The sequence below is a fragment of the Lemur catta genome, chromosome 21 (assembly GCF_020740605.2).
Source record: "Lemur catta isolate mLemCat1 chromosome 21, mLemCat1.pri, whole genome shotgun sequence".
Taxonomy (NCBI): Eukaryota; Metazoa; Chordata; class Mammalia; order Primates; family Lemuridae; genus Lemur; species Lemur catta.
Window position 1 is genome coordinate 20422118 of NC_059148.1, and position 22780 is coordinate 20444897.

Genomic DNA, 22780 nt, shown 5'->3' on the forward strand with positions numbered 1-22780 from the left:
TTTTAAAGAGCCATGCATATGAAATGCCTGCAACTGAGTGTGGCAGGAGCCATGGCATAGAAGATCCTCATGTTTGGGCTCCTGTTTACCTGCAGAGCTCCAGATCTTGCCTTGTAATTTTATCTCATATCCTGACTCTAATATTCATTTCCTCTTTTCATTGGCTAAATCTTAGTTTTTCAGGTAATTGTTACCTTCTCTGCCTAACCCTAGCCCTAATCCCCTTCCTTGCCTGCTAACCTTCCACCCCATCTAAGTATCCAGCATCAACTGTTGTGCATTGTCTTTTACTGTTTTTCACTTATCTGTTTCTCTCCACTAGAAAGCACAACCTGTTTCTTTCTTATTCATTGGATCCAGAGAGCCAGCTCTGAGCTGGACCCTGTATAGATTCTTAATAGATGTTGGTAGACTTGAGTGAATGATTAGATGGGTGTTTCAATGAAAGTGACTCTGATGTGAGCTCTAACAGAGAGAAAAACTTGGGTCCAGGACTCTTGGAAACCTTTGGTCCAACATGGAACCTTCTTCCATCTCTGCCTTTGTAAGAGAGAAGATGACAAAAGGCCAGGCATGGGAGGGGTACTAAAAGGACCAGATTTGGGGAATTTGATGCTCCCAAAAGTCAGGCAACCTTGAGATTTTGAAGAAATCCTTATCTTGTAGATTTAGAAGAAACTGGGTTACGGAGAGTTTACATAACTCTCTAAGGATCCACAGCTGGTGAGTGCAGAGTCAGGATCTGGAATGTTGTCATCCTAACACTACTAGTATCTGCTGAGTTTTGCCCTTGTGCCAAGTAGGCTCAACAGTTCCTTTTGAAGAAAAGACTGTTATTATCTACATTTTTTAATAGATGAGGAAACTACAGCTCAGAAAAGTTTAAGTAACTATCTCAGAGCCTGGATTTGACCACAAAATAATAATTCCATGTTTTTAACAACTCTGCCTTGCTACAGTCCATGTAAGTCATTTCTCTTCTGTGGATCTCAGTTTCCCTTCTTGATAATCAGGGCATTGGGGTAGATGAGCTCTTAAGGCCTCTTTCTTCTAGGTACAGATGAGTCCTGGCTTTCAGCTCTTCTTATAGTGGTTGGGCCCATGGGAAGTATCAAATCATCATACCTAAAAGCCATTAAGAATCCATGTGTTTTAGGAAAGCAAACTACCAGTAGCCAATCTGGTAACCTCCCCAGCTGGTGTGGGAGGACAGACCCAGCTTTTTGGCGTATTTTGACAGATATGACCTTGTTAGAAAACCACCCCAGGCAGTTAAGTAAGTATAAGCCAGTTGTTCCCAATGGCACATTTTAGCTGGGGCCCCAATTGGAGCCTCCAGGTAAGCTGCCACAAATATTATGGGAGATTAGGCAGCCTTTACTAACTTAAAAACATTCCTCTATCTCTTATTGATCATATTTCAAATTTATCTTTACCTTTGCCACAATCTCTTTGGGAGACAAATGGGATAATCCTGCGCATTTCTCATTTGAGAAAGCTGAGGCTGAGAGGTATAAAATGATCAGTCCAGTGAAGCCAAGACTTGAACCCAGGCCTATGGACTTTCTGTCATACTCAGAAGATCCCTTCTTAGGACATTTGGGGAGGAGAGAATGTAGTTGGGCATTTGCCATCTGCAAGTACTCAGTAACCACAGGCATCTCTGCAAAGCAAGGGCCTGGGGTGAGTTGTGGATGGTCTCAGGTAGGCACAGGATTTGGGCAAAATTAGACCTCGGTGATGGTGGGTGCCTTGGCCGGTGAAGAAGAGTGTTACAGAATGCACTTCAGATAACTACTGTGCCAACCAGGCCTGACTGTTTTTTGTCATGCCTTTCCATTATTGACCTTACGCAAGCACCCCTGAGCTGTCCCTTGCATCCACCTCATCCTTCCTTTCTTAGGAATCAGCTACCTGAAATTTTCAAGTTCACATGTAGCTAGAGAAGACAGGTCCCTTCACCACTGTCTGCTACAATTGTTGGCTGTGTTAACATTGACTCTCTTCCCGTTTTTCTGTACATCCCTTTAGAACCCACAAAAGGCCTTCCCATACTTTATCTTATTGCATATTCCAAACAATCCCACATGGAAGTGGTATTACTTCAGGTTTTCCAATGAGAAGACTGAGGTTAACTAACTTGCCTAAAGCCACACAGCTACCAAGTGGCCAAGGTAAGACTTGAATGCAGATCCATCTCTAAATCTCTTGCTCATGGTGTCAGACTGTCTGAAGTCAAATTCTAGCTCCTCCTTGACTTGGGGGAGGATTACCTACTTCTGTTCAACCCTAGGTTGATAAATTCGATTTTGCTCTTGTCTTGCTCCATGGCTTTACCCCAGACCTTAACCTCTCTGAGCCTTGATTTTTCTGCCCCATCTGTAGAAGGAAGTGAGAGCAGATGTGTGCTCAACTCCCGAGACCTGTGTGGACACATGAGCGGATACAGGTCAAGCACTATGAGCTCCGTGGAAGAAAATTCTCATGTAAATTCAAGGTCATGTTTATAGGTGAAATCAAATCCCAGCTGCCAACCAATGCTGCCAGCCAGCTGGGATAAAAGATGCAGACTTCATGTAAGCTCTGGAGTGCTTCTATTATGTCAAAGACCCCTTCTTTGCCTTTCTCCCCAAAGAAACCTCCTGTGGTGTCTCACGAATGTATTCCTGCCGGTGTCACTCTAGAGACCAGTACTTATTTTTCAACACTCCCCTGATGAAAGCCTGGGGATTTGAGTTTTTCTCCCTCTGTCCCCCAAATCCCCAAACCAAGTGCTGCCAAAGGCTGGTGAATGACCATCTGTTTCATTGATAATGAGGTCTGGAGCCAGTGGGATATTTTGCCCGAAATTGAATTCAAATGTGTCATATGCTGCCCTGAACTTGTGCCTCCACCTCCCGCAAGTGTCGTGGCCAAGGCTGGCAGAGGAGGCTGTGTGGAATACTTACTACACCCCTGGTCGACAGGAAGCTGGGCATCTGGAGGGGCTGGCTGGGCGGGTGGCTGGGCCTGGCCTCGGGGCTGTCCTTGCAGAGGGTCTTGGAGCAGCGGCGCGAGTGCCTCCGGCGGGACTTCCGCCCTTCCTCGGGGGACCGGCCGCGGTGCCTGAGGGCAGAGGACAGAAACCTGAGGGTCTTTTGAAGGGAAGCATGTCAGGGAGAGGGTTCAGGGACCACCATGATCTGAGGACCACAGAGTGTGCTAGGGGCTCTTTGTATATGTTCATATGTGCTTCTGTTCCTGGGTATGTTTGCATGTGTGTGCATGAAAGTTGCACCGTGTGCATATCCATCCAACCATCCATCCTTCTCCTCATTCATTTATTCATTCATTCTCTCACTTGTTCATTTGACAACTGCTTCTTCATGGACCTGGCGCTGTTTCGGGGGGCTGGGGAGGCAGCTGTAAAAACAGAAAATTCTGCTTCAATTTAACGTTCTTAGCGTGCCCTTGTGGTTGTCATGTGACTATGTGTGTGTCTGGGTGTGTCCATCTGTGTTTCCATGTGTTTGCCTATAAATGTAACTGCGTATGTCTGCGTGTCTTTGTGTGTGTGACTTCGCCATCTGTGAAACAGAGCATCATGTTGACTGCCACCCAAAACTTTGGGGGAAAAATGGCTGACAAGAATGAAAGACATGCCTTCCGCAGGTGTGGCGGGTCTAGATCTGACTGCCTTGTCTGCCGCGGAAACCAAAGGCCCCTCTGACTTCTTAGAAAGGGTATGTTTGGGCTCCGCATATCCCACTGGCTCTCTGAGCTATCGGAGTAATAAAAATAACATTTGTGGATTTGCGCAGCATTTATAAATTCCTCCTAAGCTGCTCTCACAGTCCTCTCTCCAACTTGAAGACACAGACAGGGCAGGTATTGCTTTTCCATTTTACAGATGAGGGAGCTGAGGCCAAGAGACTTTTAGGGAACTACCTGAGGTCACACAGCTTGAACGTGGCGGAGCCAGGGCCAGGGCAGTTTTTTTGCTGCAGCGGTCCCCAACCTTTTTGGCACCAGGGACTGTTTTCATGGGAGATAATTTTTCCATGGTCTGGGGAAGGGGTGGGGGATGGTTTGGGGATGATTCAAGGGCATTACATTTATTATGCACTTTATTCTATTATGATTACATTGTGATATGTAATGAAATAGCTATACAACTCACCATAGGTTGGACACTCCTGCTTTAGAGGAAATGGTATCTCTTGTTCTTCCAGATCGTTTTTCTACTGGGTGTGCGGCCTGGGCGCCAGTTCTGTTTGCTCCCCTATCTGCCGGAGAGGGGCCTCAGCCCAACAGACACGGGGGACCTCAGATGGCAACACTAAGAAACGGCACCGCGGGAGACCTGGGGCTGGAGTCTGACGTGAGCCATTTTTCCAACAGGCAACTCGCGGGAGCCCCGGACGAGTCCGGCTTAGCTGCCGAGAGCCGATTCAGCCTGGAGCGGTGGTGCAGGGCTCGGGCTGAGTCGCACAGACCTGTCCCTGTTCCAGCCACTTCCCAGCTATGTGACCGCGCTCAGAGCCCTTTGCACACCGACAGGCAGTTTTCTCAGCTGTAACAGGTCAGTGATGTGGTTTAACTCGGTGGGCCCGTGCCCTCCAGAGAAAGGCCACCAGGGGTCCACCTGCGGTTGGACAAGTGTGCTGCTGCTCCCCGCAGCCCGAGGGCGGCGTCACGTGTCTGTGTACGAGAGTGTTAGAAAGAGCCTATTACAGGGTTCGTGCTTGCGGTAGGTGGTTTGGGGGGCGTTTACAGAACTGGGGCTTTGTTCGGGATTGTGCGCTGTCTGAAAGCAAGGGCAGTTCTGATTGGGTGACTTCATCAACCTTACCTACAAACAGGGAGGACTAGACTGAGGTTAAGGCTAATTGCTAAAGCAGCAGTCACTCGTATCAGCCAGGACAGAGAGCTGGAACAAAGGCCCACTGGTGACAGTGGGTGTCAGGGGCCTCTTTCTCAAATGCTTCCTTCACTCGGCCTCACTCTCACATCACCTGGAGAGATTTAAAAACCTCACTGCCCTGGACCCACCACATCTGAATTACATTAGACTGTCTAGAGGGTGGGATCCAGGCATAAGTATCTTTTTAAACTTCCCAGGTCATTGAAAAGTGCAGCCAAAGTGGAGAAGCCCTGGTCTAGCACATGGTGCTACTGGGATGATGGAGCGAGAGATGTCTTTGAAATCTTAGCACCGTGCCCGGCACAGGATTTGGGCCAATATTCCTCCTCTTCCTTTTCTCCACCACCCGCCCTTTCTAGAGACACTCTGCTTTATTTTGGGATGAAGTGGGGCCAAAACAATGAGATTTTTACATCTCCCCAGGTGGTGTGAACATAGAGTCAAGTGTGAGGAGCACTTGGGCAGAGGAGAGCAGCCCCTGACATCTGAGAGCTGGCCTGGTCCTATCAAGTAGGCCCTGGCCTCCCCACTGGACATCAACAATGCCAAACATCAACACCAACAGAGCTCTAGTTCTTGTTCTTTTCCTTCTCCTCCTTCTCATCAATGAGACCCCCTGTCCCCCTTCTCAGGCTGGGACAGCCAGTGTATTAGCATAGGGAGGATCCATGTGAGTAGAAAACTGACTTGGAAGGGTCTTAGAACGAACTTGGCACTTTGTGCTGTGTGGCCTTTCATAGGTTGCTTAGCTTCTCTGTGCTTAGAGTGGTCCCTTAGTGAGAGTGCAAAGTCCAGAGCCAAAGTCCCTGGTTTCAACTTAGTTGCTGAGGAACTAGCAAGTTTCTTAACTGCCATGTGCCTCAGTTTCCTCATCTTTAAAATGGGAATAACAATAGTACCTATTTCATAGGGTTGCAGAGGGGAATCTGTGAGTGGATATACGAAGCGCAGTGCCGCGAGCACTTAGAAAGAACATACGTCAGCCGGAACGGTTGTCGTTCCTGTAGGTGGTGGCAGCAAGTCCCTTTTGTCTCCAGCCCTTACTCTCCAGGGAAGTGGTAGCAGCTGCTAAGTGTAATGCAGGGGGCCAGCCCGTGCTGGGAGAGTGGCCCCGACAGTGACAGCGACGACGGCAAAGCTGATGACACCTGTGTAAGCGTCTCAGACTGGGCTCTGGGCACTGCCTAGGGCAAAGAGGCTTCGTGGGGTGACAGGTTACCTGCTGTCACAGCTCGAGGAGCGGGACTCTGAGCTCTGGGACCGGGAGGGGCAGCGGTGGTGGCGATGGCGGTGAGACTTTCGGGGCCGGCTTCGAGATCTTGTGGGGGATGAGAAGGAATGAGTCAGAGGGGACGGGGAAAGAGAAAGAGAGAAAGAGAGAGAGTTGATCTTGTGACACCCATTTTTCTCTTGAACCCGAGTCATCATCCCTCCCAAAGTTATACATCTCTCCTGACCCCCTGCCTGGGTGTTCAGGGGTCTCTAAGCAGCTGTACCGAACACAGGTGAGCAGGAAGGGGGGCCCCGGAGGGAGCGCGGATGACTCAGGGCCCTCCCCCTCCATCCCATGCCAGAATCAGGCCCAGTGCAGACCACGCCTTGGGCAGAAAGTCACCTCCCACGTCCCCTCTCCCTTTGCTAAGGCAGGAGCCTCAATTCCCCAGAGCTTCAGGGGCCAGAGACCACAAATGTGTGACTCATCCAGGCACTAAAACAACATCCCTGAAGGCCTGGGCTTAAACAGACGGAGCTGCTTGGCCTGCAGAATATTAACTTGGTGCAGGGTCTCTAATTTTTCAAGTGAAGGTGGAAATACAGATTTTTATGTAAAATACCTCTTTTTAAATGGAAGCTCATTTTTTTCCTCTAAAAAGTCACCTTTTGGGGCAAACAAAACCCATTTGCAGAGTAAATTAGACCTTTGGGCTGCCAATCTGTAACCTCAGACCTGGCAAATGAAGTCCAGATTCTTAGCATGGAGTCAAAAGCTTTTTAGAATGGGATACAAACCTCATCAACAACAAAAAATTAGGACGACAACAATTACTGCTGCTACCATTAATAACGGTATTACTGCAGGTTGCTTCAGCTACTTCTAAGTGATAATAACAACCTAGAAGTGGTAGTAGCAGGGGCAGTGGTGATTATGGATGTATAAAGAATGTTAATGATTTGGGACAAGCCAGGAAGCCAGTGGGAGTTAGAGATGATTCTATCAGGAGGTCACTTGGTTATCCTAACAAAGGACTCAGGGATTCTTCTAATGTAATCATCAGACCACATCCTTTCCCTGGTTAAAATGTTCCCTTTGCCCTCGTGTGAAGACGAAACTCTGATCTTGAACCCCAGGCACCGTCAGGAGCTAGCCCCTGCCTCACTCTCTGCTTCACTGCTTGACATCTTCTGCCCTGACACCCTGGCCTGGCAGGCTCCAGCAACTCTGAGCTGCTTATATTCTGGCTCCCACACTTCCTAGCTCATCATGTCCTCGTGATGATGACAATGGTGTGATAACGATGACCGGTAACCCGGATCTAACACAGACTTCGGCCCAGGCACTGTATCCTAAGCATTTTCCTTAAAGGGATTCATCTATTCTTCACAACAACCTATGAAGTAGGTTCTTTTATTATTCCCATCTTACAGATGAAGAAACTGAGGCCCAGAGAGTTTAAACCACTCGCCTAACCTGCAGCCTAGATGGTCTGAGGATGGTCACCTCCCATCCTCACCCCCAGCCTAGACACGCCTCCTGCAGGAAGCCGGCCTTGCCACCAAGCCCTCTTCCCAGCACCTGCACCCCCACAGTGCCCAGGCTTCCGTCTGCTGAGCTGGGACTGTCGCATGTCTGCCTGGCTGCTCTGTGAGCTCCTTGACGCCAGGACAACGTCTGGCTCATCTCTGTCCTCTGTCCAGCACTGGGCCAGCCACATGTTAGGGCCTCGCTAATGCCAGTGGTCGCCTGCTTGGAAGCAGCTTTGACCGTGGGACTTGGCAAGAATAAGCCTTTGCTTATCTTCGGGATGCCTTGTTCTTCGTGCTTTTCTCTCTCCTGCCTCTTGCCTTTTGGCTTGCACGAGCCTTCTGATGCCCTGTCAGCAATTCCTGGGACTCACTCAGCTCTCGGCACCAGGGAGGGTGGCCGCCCTGCTGCCCCTTGGCGGCTCCTCGTCTCCGTGATGATCTTCCCATCGCTCTTGAGGTCTGGGCCCAGCTCCTGATCCCATGGCTGCCTGTCCCGCAGCTCCTGGACACGTGATGCTGAGCTGTCTAAGAGCATGCGCGCTATCTGTGCTTAGCATGAACGCACATTCGATACACAGGGCTGATGATTATCTCTTGGCTTGAACTGAACAAGTTTGGTGATAAGGAAGTTCTTCCCTGAATGAATTCAGGACCCTACTGCTCTATTCTGGAGTGTTCAACAGGCCCCCTGCGGTGGTGCTGAAATACCCTCCTTCACGCTGACCTTGGTGGAAGAGACCGTTTGGGGCAGCAAAGCCCGGCACCCTCCCTCCGCGCCCCTGCCTCCTGTTTCCCCTCCCCTGCAGTCAGCTACCTTTCATCTTATTGTCTTTGATCCTTTCTTTAGAAGCTTCTTGGCGGGAGATAAAATATTAGTTGATTGGAAAACACAAGCACTGACATTCCCAGGATGTAAAGTAGGTGGGTTGTAACCGAATTTACTTTTAATTTGGCTGGAAACTGAAGTCCGCAGGCAGCGGTAGCTGATTTGAATTTCTACTACCAGCTATAAACTGTGAAACAGCTGGGGCCCCGAGTCCGAGGCTGGGAACTCCACTGGCGTCTCCACACTGTAAATCCAGCAGCCAGGACACAGCCTCACACATAGGCTCGCACGTGTGCACACATGGGATCATGCCCCCATGACCACCCGTGCACACACAGCACACACATGTGCATGGGTAAACACCACTACACAACCCGTGTACACAGAATGCACACAGGTATGTTAACAGTGCACAGACAGTGCTTAGAATTCACACACAATGGCACACGATGTGCGCCGATGCACACGGTTCATGTTCATGCTCACAGAAGCACAGACACACACATGCATTCATGTGAACACACACATACTGCATACACATGGTATTCATTTGTGTACAGTGTACACAAATGTTTGGGTGATGTAAAAATGTACAGACTTTTCCAAACAATGTGCACACTGCATGTATACACACTACATATAAATGTATACACTGTGCATACACAAGGTACACTCACAATGGGCACACCAGGCACACACATGCACACTGTACACTTTCATGCATACATAGACGCACATGCATACACGTACACATCATATACATACAACCTGGTGCACTCGTGCATACCTAAACCCACAACTACAAGTACATATCTCTCTCTCCCTTTCCCTTCCCTCTCTTCTTCCCTTCCCCCACCAGCCTCTCTCCCCTTTCCCTATTTATTTGGCAACTCTAACATGCTGGCTGCTAAGAGGCCAGATCCCCCAACTCCCCAAGCCAGAGAGTATGCTGTTGGTATCTACTTACTGTTTTTTGTGCCTCTTCTCGTCCCTTCTTTTGCTTTTTGGGCTAGAGGAGCTAAACAAGAAATGGCCAATTAATTGAAAGAGGCAACATTCCAGTGAAAGATAAAAGTAAACAAGTAGTTAAAATGCTTTGCACAAAGCGTTCGATCCAGGCAGTTTTGGAATGGACACCGATCACGGCCCCAGCTTGGAAAAGTTGCTGCCAACGTTTCCCTGCAGCAGGCTCAGCTAGAAATACCAACTCATTCACATGTGCCGAGAACGGGATGCAGGTGATGCCAAGTTCAAGTTCAGCTTGGGGAGGTTAATAATAACAGCAGTAATATAGATAATAATAACAATGCCTGCCACTTTTGAGGCTTTATTGTAAGCTAGGACTTCTGCTAAATACTTTATGTCAATAATCTCATTCTCTCCAGAACCTATGGGTGGAGGCACAATGTAGTAAGTGCTCGTTTTACAGATGTGGAAACTGAACCATAGGTGGGCTAAGAAACTTGCCTACGAACACACAGGTGAGCTGGGACGCAACCCCAGACTGGGCTCCCAGGGTCCATGCCATTGTTCAATCAGTTTATGAGAAGAGAATGGAATAACCAGAAAGATATTTGAACCCTCATGAAGCTGGGTAGATGCTGAAATGTTTTGTTCATGCAGATTCAAGTATCTGGGTTTAAAATTTTTTTTTAAGTCAGAGTAGCATAGACAAGGATGACTCAGGGTCCCGGTGTAATTGAACAGAGCTCAGGGAGGATGAAGGCTGTCTGATAGTTCAAGCCAGACTGGATTCAGAGGGCCACGAAGAACCCATTGCTGGCCTAGGTCTTGGGAAGGGGAAAATTTCTCTCATCCGACTGAATCACACCTTGAAGTCAACCACAGGAGCTGTCTCCACGCTGAGACTCCGCCCAGGCAGTGGAAGAGCCCAGGACCTCCCTGAAAGATTCAAGTTCAGCTGGATCCGAGATCCAGCTTTGCTTCTTGGTTGCTGTGTGACACCAGGCAAGTTAGCTGTCCTTTCTAAAACTCAGTCTCCTCAACCATCAAATGGGGCCACTGCTCGGGCTGGGGAGCTGACAGTGACATTGGGAACCAAAGTCTAGTCATTGAATGAATAAATGAAAGGGTTTTGCATTTTGCAAACTGCTCTAAATGTGGGTATTGTTATTTAAGGAGCCGCTGTCACCTGTCCTGATCCTCTGTCTGACAGATATGGGTTAGAATCTTGCCTCTGATACGTTCTCGCTCTGTCTGTGGACATGCCTGTTACATCTCCTATCTTAGACTCAGTTTCTTCATCTGTAAAATGGGAACAATAAGCATATCCACTGCACAAGGTTGGAATATGGATTCATGAGAGTTAAATACATCCACACACGGAACGGGGTTAGCTCAAGGGGCTGAGCTCAGTTTCGAGCGAGTACCCGCTCGGTGATAGCTTTATTTGTGCTCACCCAGTGTCTCCAGTACACCAGGACTTGGCTTCTCTTCCTTGGCCAGTTCTGGGAAGGTTTTGGTGGGGTGATGGGGCCGTTGTTTCCCTTCTTGCTCCAATTCAAGATTTCAACCAGTGGTAAAACAAACAGAGTCTGGAAGGGGCAATGACACATTCCAGGGGTGGGAGGGCATCGGTAGGGGCTGGCCCAGGAGCAGCCCTCTGGTCTGATGGAAGCTGAAAACTGGCTGGCTTGGAACGTTCAGGGAAATCAGCCCGGGCCCTCCTTTTGGAGGAAACTGAGGCCCAGGCAGATGGACGGGGTGTGACCAAGCACACAGAGATGCAGCTTGGGAGCTGACCCAGAAGCTGCCCAAAGCTGGCTGGGAGAACAGAAAGCTGAACAAGTGGCCAGAGGCCGCGAGAGTCTTACCTGTGCCTTCTCTTCTTGGAGAATGACCTGATTAAAGAAAAAAAAAAAAAAAGCAAAGAGAGAGGGGAGAAGGAAAGAGAGAGAGGAAGGGAGGGAAGGGGAGAAAGGAGGAAGGAAGAAAAGGAGGGAGGGAGGGAAGGGAGAAAATAAATACGGGTGAGTTTGAAGTTTCTTTTCCCGGGATGAACGTATCAGTGTGCTTGTGATCATGCTACATGGGGGTCAGGACACCTAGCTAATCCTCCTCCTCGCTTAGATTTCAAAGAATATGAAAATCGTGCGGGAGACGTTGGTTTGCATTCTGAATTTCCAGATCAAAGCCTACCGGGGTAGGCTTCCATCATCCCCCTAAATTGTCAGTAATCCTGTCCTCGATGAGGGGGACATGAGAGTCTTCTGCCTTTTCCCCTCCTCCCAGTCTCCCTCTCATCTTCTCTTTTTCTAGTTTTGGATTTCTACTCCTCCTCCTCCTCCTCTTCATTATCATCACGAGACAACTGGCTTCCAAATGTGGAACTCTTACTGCGTGCCAGGTTCTGTGCTAAGCCCCGGTCACACACAATCTCATTCAGTCTTCCCCCAAACCCTGTGGAGTACTACCAACCACTGCTCTACAGATGAAGACACTGAAGATCAGAGAAGTTAGTTAAGCTGCCCAGGGTCACACAGCTTGAGCTCCACTCAGATGTCATGTTCTCTTTGTTGCATTTTCTGAGCCCCTGCAGGCTGGTCAGGTGCCTCCTCTCTGCTGCCCCAAGCTCTGGTTGAGCTTCTGAGCTTGTCACTATTATAGTACAGACCTCTCTATATCGTAATTACCCATTTTCCGCACTAGAATGTAAGTGATTCGCGGGCAGGGGCTGGGTTTCGGTCACCATTCTGTTTCTGGGACTCGGAATCCTTATTCGTGATACTTAATGGGTGTTCAGTAAATAGATGTGAAAAATGAGAATTTTTTAAAAAAACCTCTGAAGCGGTGTTAATTGAGGGGAGACAAAAAGAATTTCAGTGCTTCCTCTACCCTTGGGTCCCACCTTCCAAGACAATGACCATCATTAACCAAACATTCCGACAACTTGGGGAAGCTGGAGCAGAGGAGGGTGGTGCTCAGGAGGTCAGGGTTTGGGAAGAACCAGTAACAGAATCTCCCCCTTCAAGCCTCCCTGTTAGGATCTCCCACCCTGCTAAAGCTCCAAGTCCTGAGCTGACTGTAGCTGGCAAGAAAAAACTAAAAAACAAAAAATAAAAACCCATTTCTAATATTCTGGCACAGTCTTTTTCTCTTGAGAGGAAACCCTTGAATAAGAAGCCAGCTGGTTTCCAGGATTCAGATCTGGGAAAGTTCCTCCCTCTTCCCCCACACTAGGAGTTGCTCAGCAGCAGAAGGTGACAAGGTGGCAGTCTAGAGTCATGGGCAGGCCATCCAGGCCATCGCCTCTACAAAGAACTGCATGCTGGGAAGGATTTCTAACACCACATTAACGACATTTCACAAATTGGTTTGCCCACGTCTTGAACCAAACACAAACTCAGCATCAGCTGGGAAGTCTGGGCAGGTGCTAGATGTCACCTGCGAGAGGAAACTGAGTCTGAGACCATTCTAGCAACAAGGGCTGAGATGTGGCTGAACCCCTGGATTGGGAAAAGCCACGCCGGAGCAACTTTATTTATTTTATATTTTTATTTATTTTTTTTTTAGAGATAAGGTTTCGCTCTATTGCCTGGGCTGGAATGCAGTGGTGTCATCATAGCTCACTGCAACCTTGAACTCTCGAGCTTAAGCAATCCTCCTGCCTCAGCCTCCCGAGTAGCTGGGATTATAGGCATGCAACGCCATGTCCAGCTAATTTTTAAAATTCCTTGTAGAGAAGGGGTCTCACTATGTTGCCCAGGTCAGTCTCAAACTCTTGGCCTAAGTGATCCTCCCGCCTTGGCCTCCCAAAGTTCTGGGATTACAGGCATGAGCCACTGCATTGGGCCTCAACATTGGAGCAACTTTGAACCGGGCTTGAGGTACAAGGGAAAACCCAAATGACCACTTACCTTTGGTTCTGTTGTTAATTGCATAAGTAATCCACAATTGACGTAGGAAAGTTGAAAAATACAGATAAGCAAAAATAAAACATAAACCACTCTCTCCCTATTACCCACAGCCAACGGCAGCAAATAACTTATACAGGGAGCTTCAAACTCTGCCTCCAGGGGCCAAGCAGGCTTTGTAAATGGGTGTAGACGGGTGTAACTGGAGCACCCACTCTGTGTAAATGCACAGCAACACCTCAGCGCTAGCTGATGGCCGCCTGTGGGAAAACTGACCCAGCGAAGACAGGCCTTCTGACTTACAGCGGAACTGGACTACTGAATTTTTCCATTGCAAAATCTTCCAATTATAAAATATTGAGTTGCCCCATGAATCACAAATCTAGGCCCTCTGGTTTAAATCCTTCCATGCTTTTTTTTCCTGCCATGAACTCACAAGTGCATGTGAGTATTCATGTGTGTGTGTGTGTGCATGGCAGACACTTCTGGAACATGTGTCCAGTTCATAATGCCTTTTAACTACTGTCCCAGCCTCCCCACCCATGGGAGTGGGCAATCGCAGCGCAGCCTTGGTTTTTCAACATGATCCCACCCTCTAGGGCACAATTGGACCAACAAGAGAGGCCTTTCCTTTGAAATTTGGAATAAGGAACGAGACAGGGAGATTTGGTGTTTCCTTATAGCTTGGCCTACAACATGGAGGGATGGGGCAGGGTGCAGCCACGTCCCCACCCCGGGGACGAGGAAATAAAGGGATCCGAGGGTCCTGCTTGGGTTCTATCAGCTCTCCACTTCTTGTTCCAGCCCCTCTGGCCCAGGCCCGGCTGGGTCCTTAGACACTCCTGCTTTCTTCCGATCTGACTTAGCGTTAGTGGACCTCTGGTCCTCACAGCCAGACTCCCAACTCAGACAAGTCACGCTACCTAACAAGCCATACATACATGTTTTATATAGACGGCATGATGTGCTTCCAGATGACCTTTTGGTGCCATCCACTCTTTCCCTCCCCGACCTGGGGTGTCCCTATTTGCAGAGGAGGAAGGACAATACCTGCGTCGCTTATGTTTCTTGGAACTTTTCTTCTTCTTTTTCTTGACAGGCGATGGGCTATAGGACGGGGACCTGCCAGGGGAGGGGAGGCACACTTCAGAGGGAGGCTCTTAAAGATCAGGGTTGGTTTCAAAGGGGCCCTTCCCCAGCCCCTAGACAGGGTCTTGGCTCTTATAGGAACACACAAGACTGATATTAGTTTGCATTTGTTTTAACCATTACTTTGTGTTTCCAATGTTATCTCATTTAATCCTTCTACACACTTCTTAGGTAGGTACAATTGCTACCCTCCCTTTTTAGAAAATGAGGTTCAGAGAGGTGAAGTGACCTGCCCAAATGGACAGCTAGGATGTGGATGAGCTGGGATTCAAATGGAGACCTCTCTGATCCCAGGGGTTTTGCTGTCAATCAGCACATCACCCCACAGCTGTCTTCTTGGTCAGGCTGCAAAGACTGCTTTCTGTCTGCTGCTCTCCCTGTGAGCTACACCCCACTTCTCATAGCTTTTGGGTCTCTCCTCGGCCCCTGGTAAGACTAAGCCCCTGGCGGAGATCTCACCAGGCTGTAGCAGCATGGGTAGTGCCATCAAAGAGTCACCTGAGAAACAGAGCTACCCTGAGTCCACGATGATGCTTCAAGACTTAGGCTTGGGTGACCTGATTCCAATCTTGACTCTACCGCCTACATACAGAGTCACCTGGGGCATGTCAAAGCTCAACTCCGGGTCTCCTATCTCCCCATTAACAAAAGACCAGAGTGGAAACAGATCAGAGGTTGCAAACTCAATGCCAACAGGCCCCTGTCAGATAACATGAATGAATGAAGCAGGCTGGGTGGAAGACAGTAGGGAGTGGTGCGGACTGTGGTGAGCCAGAGAGCACCTGACCGGAGAGAGGGTGGCCACTTCTCAGATGAGCTCAGGGTCCTGTGTGGAAATGCAGGCCTGGGCTTCCAGAGCTCCTGTCTTTTCAACAGAAGCTTCCAGAAATCCATATGACATAGGAAATCTCCTGACCACCAATTAAAAAACAAAAACAAGAACACTTTGCAGGTCAAACAAGTCTGCAGAGGGAAGTGGCTGAGGAAACATTAAGGAATCATAATGCTTGTTCGCAAACGTGTGCAGTGGACATTTATTGGATGATCTAATGAATTGGTTAGTGAATCCTAATGCCAGCAGTTTTCTTCTTTGAAGTGTTCTCTGGCCCACCCCTCAAATCAGGAAACTCAAGCCACTTGCCCCAATTCCATCTCCTACTCTACAATGGCTGGAACTCAGTCTTCATCCACATTTCTCTCTGGGTCCTCTTTGGGCCTGTCCTTTTAGAATGAGGCTAAAGGGTGTCTGCGAAACAAACTTCCAGAGAGCCCAAGTCATCAGATGCTGCTCTCCATTGCCCCCTGCAGGCTTCTCTGAATACTGCCTCGGAGGTTTGGGGGGTTGGTTCAGCTTGCAGCCCACCCCTCTGGGGCTGGAACACCAGGCGTGCTTTTAATCTAGTTAGTGACAGCCTACAAGCAAATCTGGAAATCTTTTTAAATACAAAAAGGATTTAAAAGGAATTGGACATAGAAAAAAACGCATAGGTACAAAAGAGTTAATTGTAGGCAAAAAATATAAAGTCTATTATCCTGGGCATTTATCCTGGATGGGGACGGGGTGGCCTCTCTAAGCCTTTCTTTTCTCATTTTTGAAATGGGGCTAATAATGTTTGCCTTGTGGTCAGGAGTAAAAGAAATAATGGAGATCACAGTGTGTCTCATAGCCCTTTGCATTGTGTTAGCGTTCCAAACTGATTCAATATTCATGCTAAAGGCCATGCTTACTGTTAATTGATCATTTACTATGTGCCAGATTCTGTGACAGCTGCTCCCACATCTATTTCTCATATAATTTTCACAAAACTTTAAGAGGTAGGTATCATCCCCATTTTGTACAAATGAAAACAGGCACAGAGAGGTGAAGTGACTTGCCCAAGGTCACACAGCTAGTTAAGGGGCAGAAAGGGGATTTAAACCCAAGAGGAGTCACCGTTTGACTTCAGAACCCATTATCTTGTCCCTTCTCCCACCTTCGAGGGTTTATCTCCCCCTTGGTGCCCTCACCTCCTTCTCTTCTTCCTAGTGGATTTCTTCTTTTTCTTCTTCCCCCTGGAGGAAGGCGGTGGTGTCAAGTCTTGGTCACAGGAGGCACTGCGAGAAACAAAGGGTTGGGTGTTAGAGAATCCAGGGTTCCCCACCCCCCAACCAGGGCTGGTGCAGCTGGGGAAGGACCCAGTTCCTTGGAGGATGAAGGACTCATAGCCAATGTCTAATTACCACCTCGTGGCTGATTTGGTCACACTTCAGATTAAGTGCCTCAAACAAGGGCTTAATGCCGACCTAATGAGACAGGCACTGCGTGTTACCCAAACACCAATTGATTATTTAAAACAGAGTTATAGAGGTTAACTACTCCTTAATAGATTTATTATTGAATTTGCAAATGGCTCACCTTGGTAAATAAATCACTTTTTAAATAATTAATAGACAGTTCTGCCCTCTCCCTCCCCAATACAACATGTCTGTAGCTCATGCTGGAAATTTAATAGGAGGCGGAAGGTATGTTAAATAGCAGCTGATTATTAAAAGTATATTTGCCAAGGTCTAATGTAACGAGATACATATCTTATATTGCCTCCCAGAACCTCAAAAACCTCTGCTCTTCAAGAATAATTATTTCCCTTTCAATTAAATTCAAATGCTCAGGCTGCAGTTAAATGAAGTCAAGTTATCTCTTTTTATAATTGGGGCAGGCTCCAGGGATTTTTTAAACACTATCCCATGGCAGAGGGAGATGGTTTTAGATGAAAAACTGCTTAGGAATTGAAGCATGTCAACTCAGTTGAACCTCACTGGGAAAATATAATATTAATAATAATATTATTATGATCATTTTAGTCTAACAGAATTAGCACTTATGTACTTATTATGTGCCAAATTTTTTATATATTTTGGTACTCACAAAACACTTTGAGAGTGGTATAGTTTTTATTGTCTTATTATACAGGTGAAGAAACTGAGGCTCCGAAAGTTTAATTAACTTACCTACAGGCACACAATTAGAAAGCGTCCAAGCCAGGATTTGAATCAAGGCTGGTGTGAGCTTTCCCACAAAGCCAGCTGCCCTCTCGAACTTGTCTGTGTGGCCAGTCGTCTGAAAATTACCCAGCTCTTTATAGAACATCGCAAAATCCTGCCATGTTTAATTCCATTTTAAGTATCGGGGTCATTATGATTAGTAGAAAGAATGACAAAATGATTAGAACATATGTTAAGGTCCCTGCGTCTCCTATAAATAAAAAGCCTGTATCTATAATGTTTTCTAGAGAGTCACTTTTAGCAGGCTAAAAATAAATGTAATAGGAATTAAGTACCTCCCTACTTAACTATACTTACATGTTATAAAGCACAAAGCACAGTATATGTGTCCAGGAAGTCAATAGGGTACTTATATGAACACAGTGGGCCACTTCCAAATTTTTTCCACCAAAGAGTGCTTGACACAGAGCAAAAGCCTATTAAATATTTGTTGAGTGACCAAATGATGGGTGAATGAATGAGATAACTTAGCTACTTGTTAAATCATCTTGTTTCATATAAACACTTCCAAGGACAACGGCTGCCAGGAATTTGAGGGTACAAATGCTCAAGAAAATAACCTTTTAAAAGTGTGTCTTATAAAATGAAGATATGCAGTGGTTACATGTGTAGCAGTCAAGTTCGTAGTGGTTAAATATGCAATAAAAAAGTACACATTGGTGAAGTATGCAGTGGTTAAGTGCTCGGTGGTTACGTATACAGTGGCTAAACATGCAGTGATTAAGTGTGCAGAGGTTACGCATACGGCAGTAAGGAACGCTGGTGCAGAACACGCAAACCTGGATTTAAAGTCTGGCTCTCTTACCTCCTAGCTCAGAGACCTCTCTGGGTCTCCTTTTCATCATCTATTAATACGAGCTGGGAATAAACACGAGGCCTATGTGCCAAGTTTGTTGCCGTGAATAAAGAGCCTGACTTCAGCAATGTGCCCTAGTCTGGGACAGAGTAAATACACAGTAAAAGGGGCTTCTGTTATTATACTTATTACGACTTTTATTATCACTATTATTATTATCATCATTGTTGTGGTTTTGTCATGTCAGAGGGCCCGTCGCAGGAGGCAGCAAGAGACCCAGGCACTATATGATCAAGTTGGCAATAGAGCATCCTTTTCCAGATTTTCTCACCCAGAACTTTCTCTTCTGGCTCTTCTGAGACTCTAACAGTTTTTGAGGACCTTCTATGTTCTAGGCCTCCTATGTTCTCCTGCGTTCAGGATCTGTACATGCCTGGTCTAATTTAGTCCTCACCTCGACCTTGAGCATTAGATCTCAATATTCCCATTTTATAGTTGTGAACACTGAGGCCCCGGGAGGAAAAGGAACTTGCCCAAGGTCGCTCAGTTAGTAAGTGGCAGGATCCAGACTCGAACACACCGACTTCCCTTTGGCCGTCTAGGAGGTAATGTTTCCTAGTAGGGAAATTCTGTTTCTCCTCCCTTCTCTCTCCATCTTCCTGCACCTCTCATGGAAACAACTGTCTTCCTGCTTCCAGGAGAGAACTCTCCAGATCTGAAGTCGAACTTCCCTTCTCCAAGCTGATAGAAGTTAATTGTTTCTCTTTCTTCGAAATCACGGCCTAGCTAAAGTCTGCAGCCCAGATGGTCGTGGGGCAGACTTCATCCATGAAAGCTACCCTGGCTTCCCAAGCCACTTCTCCAACATTAAGTAACCACACTGCCTAAAACCGGATTGTTCAGAGGCCAAAGAAGGGACAAGCTTTATATGTGTATGGTACAAAATTGAAAAGTAGAAGGCAGTGGATAAATAGACTTTTTCACTAGCACCAGTAGGATAATATGGTAGGTTTTAGCCTAGGATTTTTAAGATCAGAGAGACTGGAGTTCAAAACTTCACTCTGCCACTTATTGGCTGCCATATTTTGGGCAAGTCATTTTATCTCTCCGAGCTCAGTAAAATGCTGAGTATAGAGTATTTTATGCAGTAAACACATATGCAGTGCCAGCTGTATACATTATGCTAGCATGGTGCCTATCACACAGTGGGTGCTCAAAAGGTACTGGTTGAATAACTGAATTAAGGAATAAATACAAATATCTTGGGAGACAGGTCTGTGCTGAAATCATGAATGGGGAGTAAGTGGCTCACAGAGTCATTAAAGTGGAGTGAAACTTGCTCAGTGCGGTGGCTCACACCTGTAGTCGCAGCTGAGGCAGCAGGATTACTCCAGCACAGGAGTTTGAGGCTACAAGTGAGTTATGATTGCACCACTGCACTCCAGCCTGGGTGACAGAGTGAGCTCCTGTCTCTTAAGAAGTTCTGTCACTTAAGGTAGGGGTCAACAAACTATGGCCAGTAGGCCAAATCTAGCCTGCCTCTTGTTTATATAAAGTTTTATTGGCACACAGACGTGCTTTCTTGCTTGCATAATGTCTATGGCTGTTTTGATGCTACAATGATGGAATCAAGTAGTTGTGACAGAAACCACTGGGTCCACAAACCTGAAATATTTTACTATTTTGTCCTCTACGGAAAACAGTTAATGACCCCTGTTTGAACGTTCTGAAAGAGGAAGAGGCCAGAGAGGCAAACCTCATTTCTGTATCCTCAGCTTGGACTTCCCTGTCGGATCTCACCTGCGTGCTCTGGTGGGACACAGCTCCCGAAAGGCCTTGTCTCTCTCCCAGCTGTTGGTGCCCAAGGCCTCTGTGGCCAGACGCTGGCCCAGCTTCTCTGAGGGCCCATCCTGAGCTGAGACCACGGGGCTGCTCTGGGGCTCTGCCCTACAGAGGAAGAAATAAGGAGGCAAAAGTGTTAGGATATACAGGGACACTCAATGTTCATGAACTATGCATAGATCTCCTGAGATTTCCCAGCTTCTCTTGCAGTTAGGTTGAGTCCATGAGATTATCTTTGACCAATAGTCTCTGACTGGGAGTGAACAGATGTCATTTCCAGGCCAGTGTAATCGAGATCCCTGTGCCTTCTCCAACTCTCTCTTCTTCTGTCACAGTGACTTTGGAGGTCACGTATTCTGAAAGGTAAACCAACTTCAACGGAAGAAAGGTGCCTAAACCACATCAGACTTTGCAAGAGAGAAATAAACCTTAATTAGGTTACACCACTCAGATTTAGCTTTGCTTGTTACTGCAGCGTAGCCTGTCTTATTCTGACTAAATCATGGGGAGATGCTGGAAATCAGCATTTCACTTCCTTTTTCAAGATAAAATTGGAGGCCAAAGCATGACAGGATTAGTGTAAACTCTTTTTTTTCTATTTAAATTCCATTTCTCTGCCTTATCTGTGTATAGACCACGTATACCTGGATTCAAACACTGTCTTTACCATTTAGTAGCTATAGAACCGGGGACCAGTCATTTAACATCTCTGAGTCACAGTTTCCTCAGTTATAAAAAAGGGAATAATATCAGTCGGTGTTTTGTTAAGTTGTTGTGAAGATAAAATGAGATAATGTAGATAAACAGAAAGGCCCGAAAAGTGTCAGGTTTTTTTGCTATTACTTCCTTGTGAACCAAACCTCCAGTATGGTGTGGTTAACAGGTATGAGGCCACCTACTTGGGACAGCAGTTCCCATGAAGGCCTGAAGTTCCCTCCTCTGTCACTGACATAGGCTCCAAATAATACTGTAGAGTCACTTATGAGTCCCACATCTTTAGTGGAGTCCCCAAGAGGGAAAAGAACTTGCTTACTTACTCAGCCTTAGAAGAGACTGTCACTCAAATTCCTGGCTCCTAACCAGGAAGAGTCAAGAGTTTGAGAGTCACAGGTGTATTTGGTGCCATCCTGTGAGCACCTGCTCCCCCCACTCCCCCACCCCCACCTTCAGACCCCCGGTCAAGCATTGATCAAAGGCATTAGCATTTCTCACGCACCAGGCTCCTGCATCAGCACATCAAGATGGGCGTTAGGACTCAGGATTAATGCATCTGATAAGCCCCCTGCTCCTCCGGGCTTCTAGGAGAGCAAGCCAAGCCCAGTCAATACTGAAGGAAGGGCAGCAAAACATGTCCATCTCTGTCAGCCACTTGTTAGTGCATCCTTAGAAGCAGAGCTGGGAGATACTACGAGCCCAGGAGGGATGGAGATTCTAATTAGGACTTCCTAGCCCTCCTTGCTGCCAACTCCATGCTTCTAGAACTCCCATCCTGCTCAGCCTCAGTTTTTTCCGTAAACCTCCCTGCCCCAAATCTCCTACTATGGAGGTTCTATTACCATGCCTTTGCTCCTGTCCATCTAGCCATGTGGAATGCAGTCCTGGCTCTTGTAAGACAACTCAAAGCTTGCAATTTCTACCCACCCTCCAGCAAGGCTTGCCTCTTCCCATACTTATCCTAGGCTAACCTGCATTCCCTAACTCTAATTCCCTGAGAGCCTATACTCAGTCTTAAGTATGGGGATGCAGTGAAGAAGACAGAGATCCTGTGATCATGGAGTTTACATTCTAGATGTGGGCGCAGATCATAGACACATAGCAAGTAAAGACGTGGCTTGCTGAATGGTAGTAAGTTATGGTGAGACTAAAGCAACATACAGGGCTAGGAAGTGGAAGGGGTGGCTGCTGTTTTGCATACAGTAATCAGGGAAGGCTTTCTTGAGGAGTAACAAGGGAGCGGAGACTTGAAAAATTTGGGACTAACCTTAAAGTTTGGGTGGTTTAGAAATGTGCTCATAGATTCTTTGACACTTTGCCATCAAAAGATCAAAAGATGGAACTTCATTCTCATCCCTTGAATATTGGATGGACATAGTGGCTCACTTTTAATGAATAGAATGTGGTAGAAGTGATAATACATGACTCTTGGCTTTTGGATTGATCTTTCTGAGGGAAGTCAGCCGCCATGTTGTGAGGACACTCAAGTAGCCCCATGGAGAGGCCCATGTGGAGAAGAACTTAAGCCTCCTGCCAACAGCCAACACTACTTTGCCCACCATGTAAGTAAGATGCCTTGGAAGTGGATTCTCCAGCTCCAGCCAAGCCTTCAGATGAGATGCATCCCTGGCTGATCAGTCATCCTTCTGACTACATCCTCATGAGAGATGATGAGCAAGAACCACCCAGCCACATTCCTGACTTACAGAAACTATGAAATAGAATAACTCTTATTATTGTTTTCAGCCACAAAGATTGGGGATAATTTTTTTGCACAGTAATATGTAACTCTACACAGGAATCTGTGGGAAAAAGTGTTCTCCGGGCAGAAGGAATAGCAAGTTCAAAGACCCTTAGCATCTACAAGGAAGAGCAAGCAAGGGCTGGAG

The 22780-nt window shown here is 47.0% G+C and overlaps 1 protein-coding gene and 1 long non-coding RNA gene across 2 annotated transcripts in view; one reads left to right on the forward strand and one right to left on the reverse strand.

Moving 5' to 3' along the window:
- The window catches only part of SRRM4 (serine/arginine repetitive matrix 4), a 143799-nt gene that overhangs the window by 20588 nt on the left and 100431 nt on the right, over positions 1–22780 (reverse strand). The window contains exons 2-8 of the mRNA XM_045534701.1: positions 20136–20282; positions 16505–16591; positions 14399–14470; positions 11309–11335; positions 9442–9492; positions 6123–6221; positions 2949–3105 (exon numbers count right to left, since the gene is read on the reverse strand). Coding sequence (XP_045390657.1) covers positions 2949–3105; positions 6123–6221; positions 9442–9492; positions 11309–11335; positions 14399–14470; positions 16505–16591; positions 20136–20282 — 640 coding nt within the window. The remainder of the gene's footprint in view (positions 1–2948; positions 3106–6122; positions 6222–9441; positions 9493–11308; positions 11336–14398; positions 14471–16504; positions 16592–20135; positions 20283–22780) is intronic.
- Positions 4218–22780, forward strand: part of LOC123625953 — a 34210-nt gene continuing 15647 nt past the window's right edge. Inside the window, exon 1 of the long non-coding RNA XR_006730693.1 lies at positions 4218–4561. This is a non-coding gene — a long non-coding RNA (uncharacterized LOC123625953). The remainder of the gene's footprint in view (positions 4562–22780) is intronic.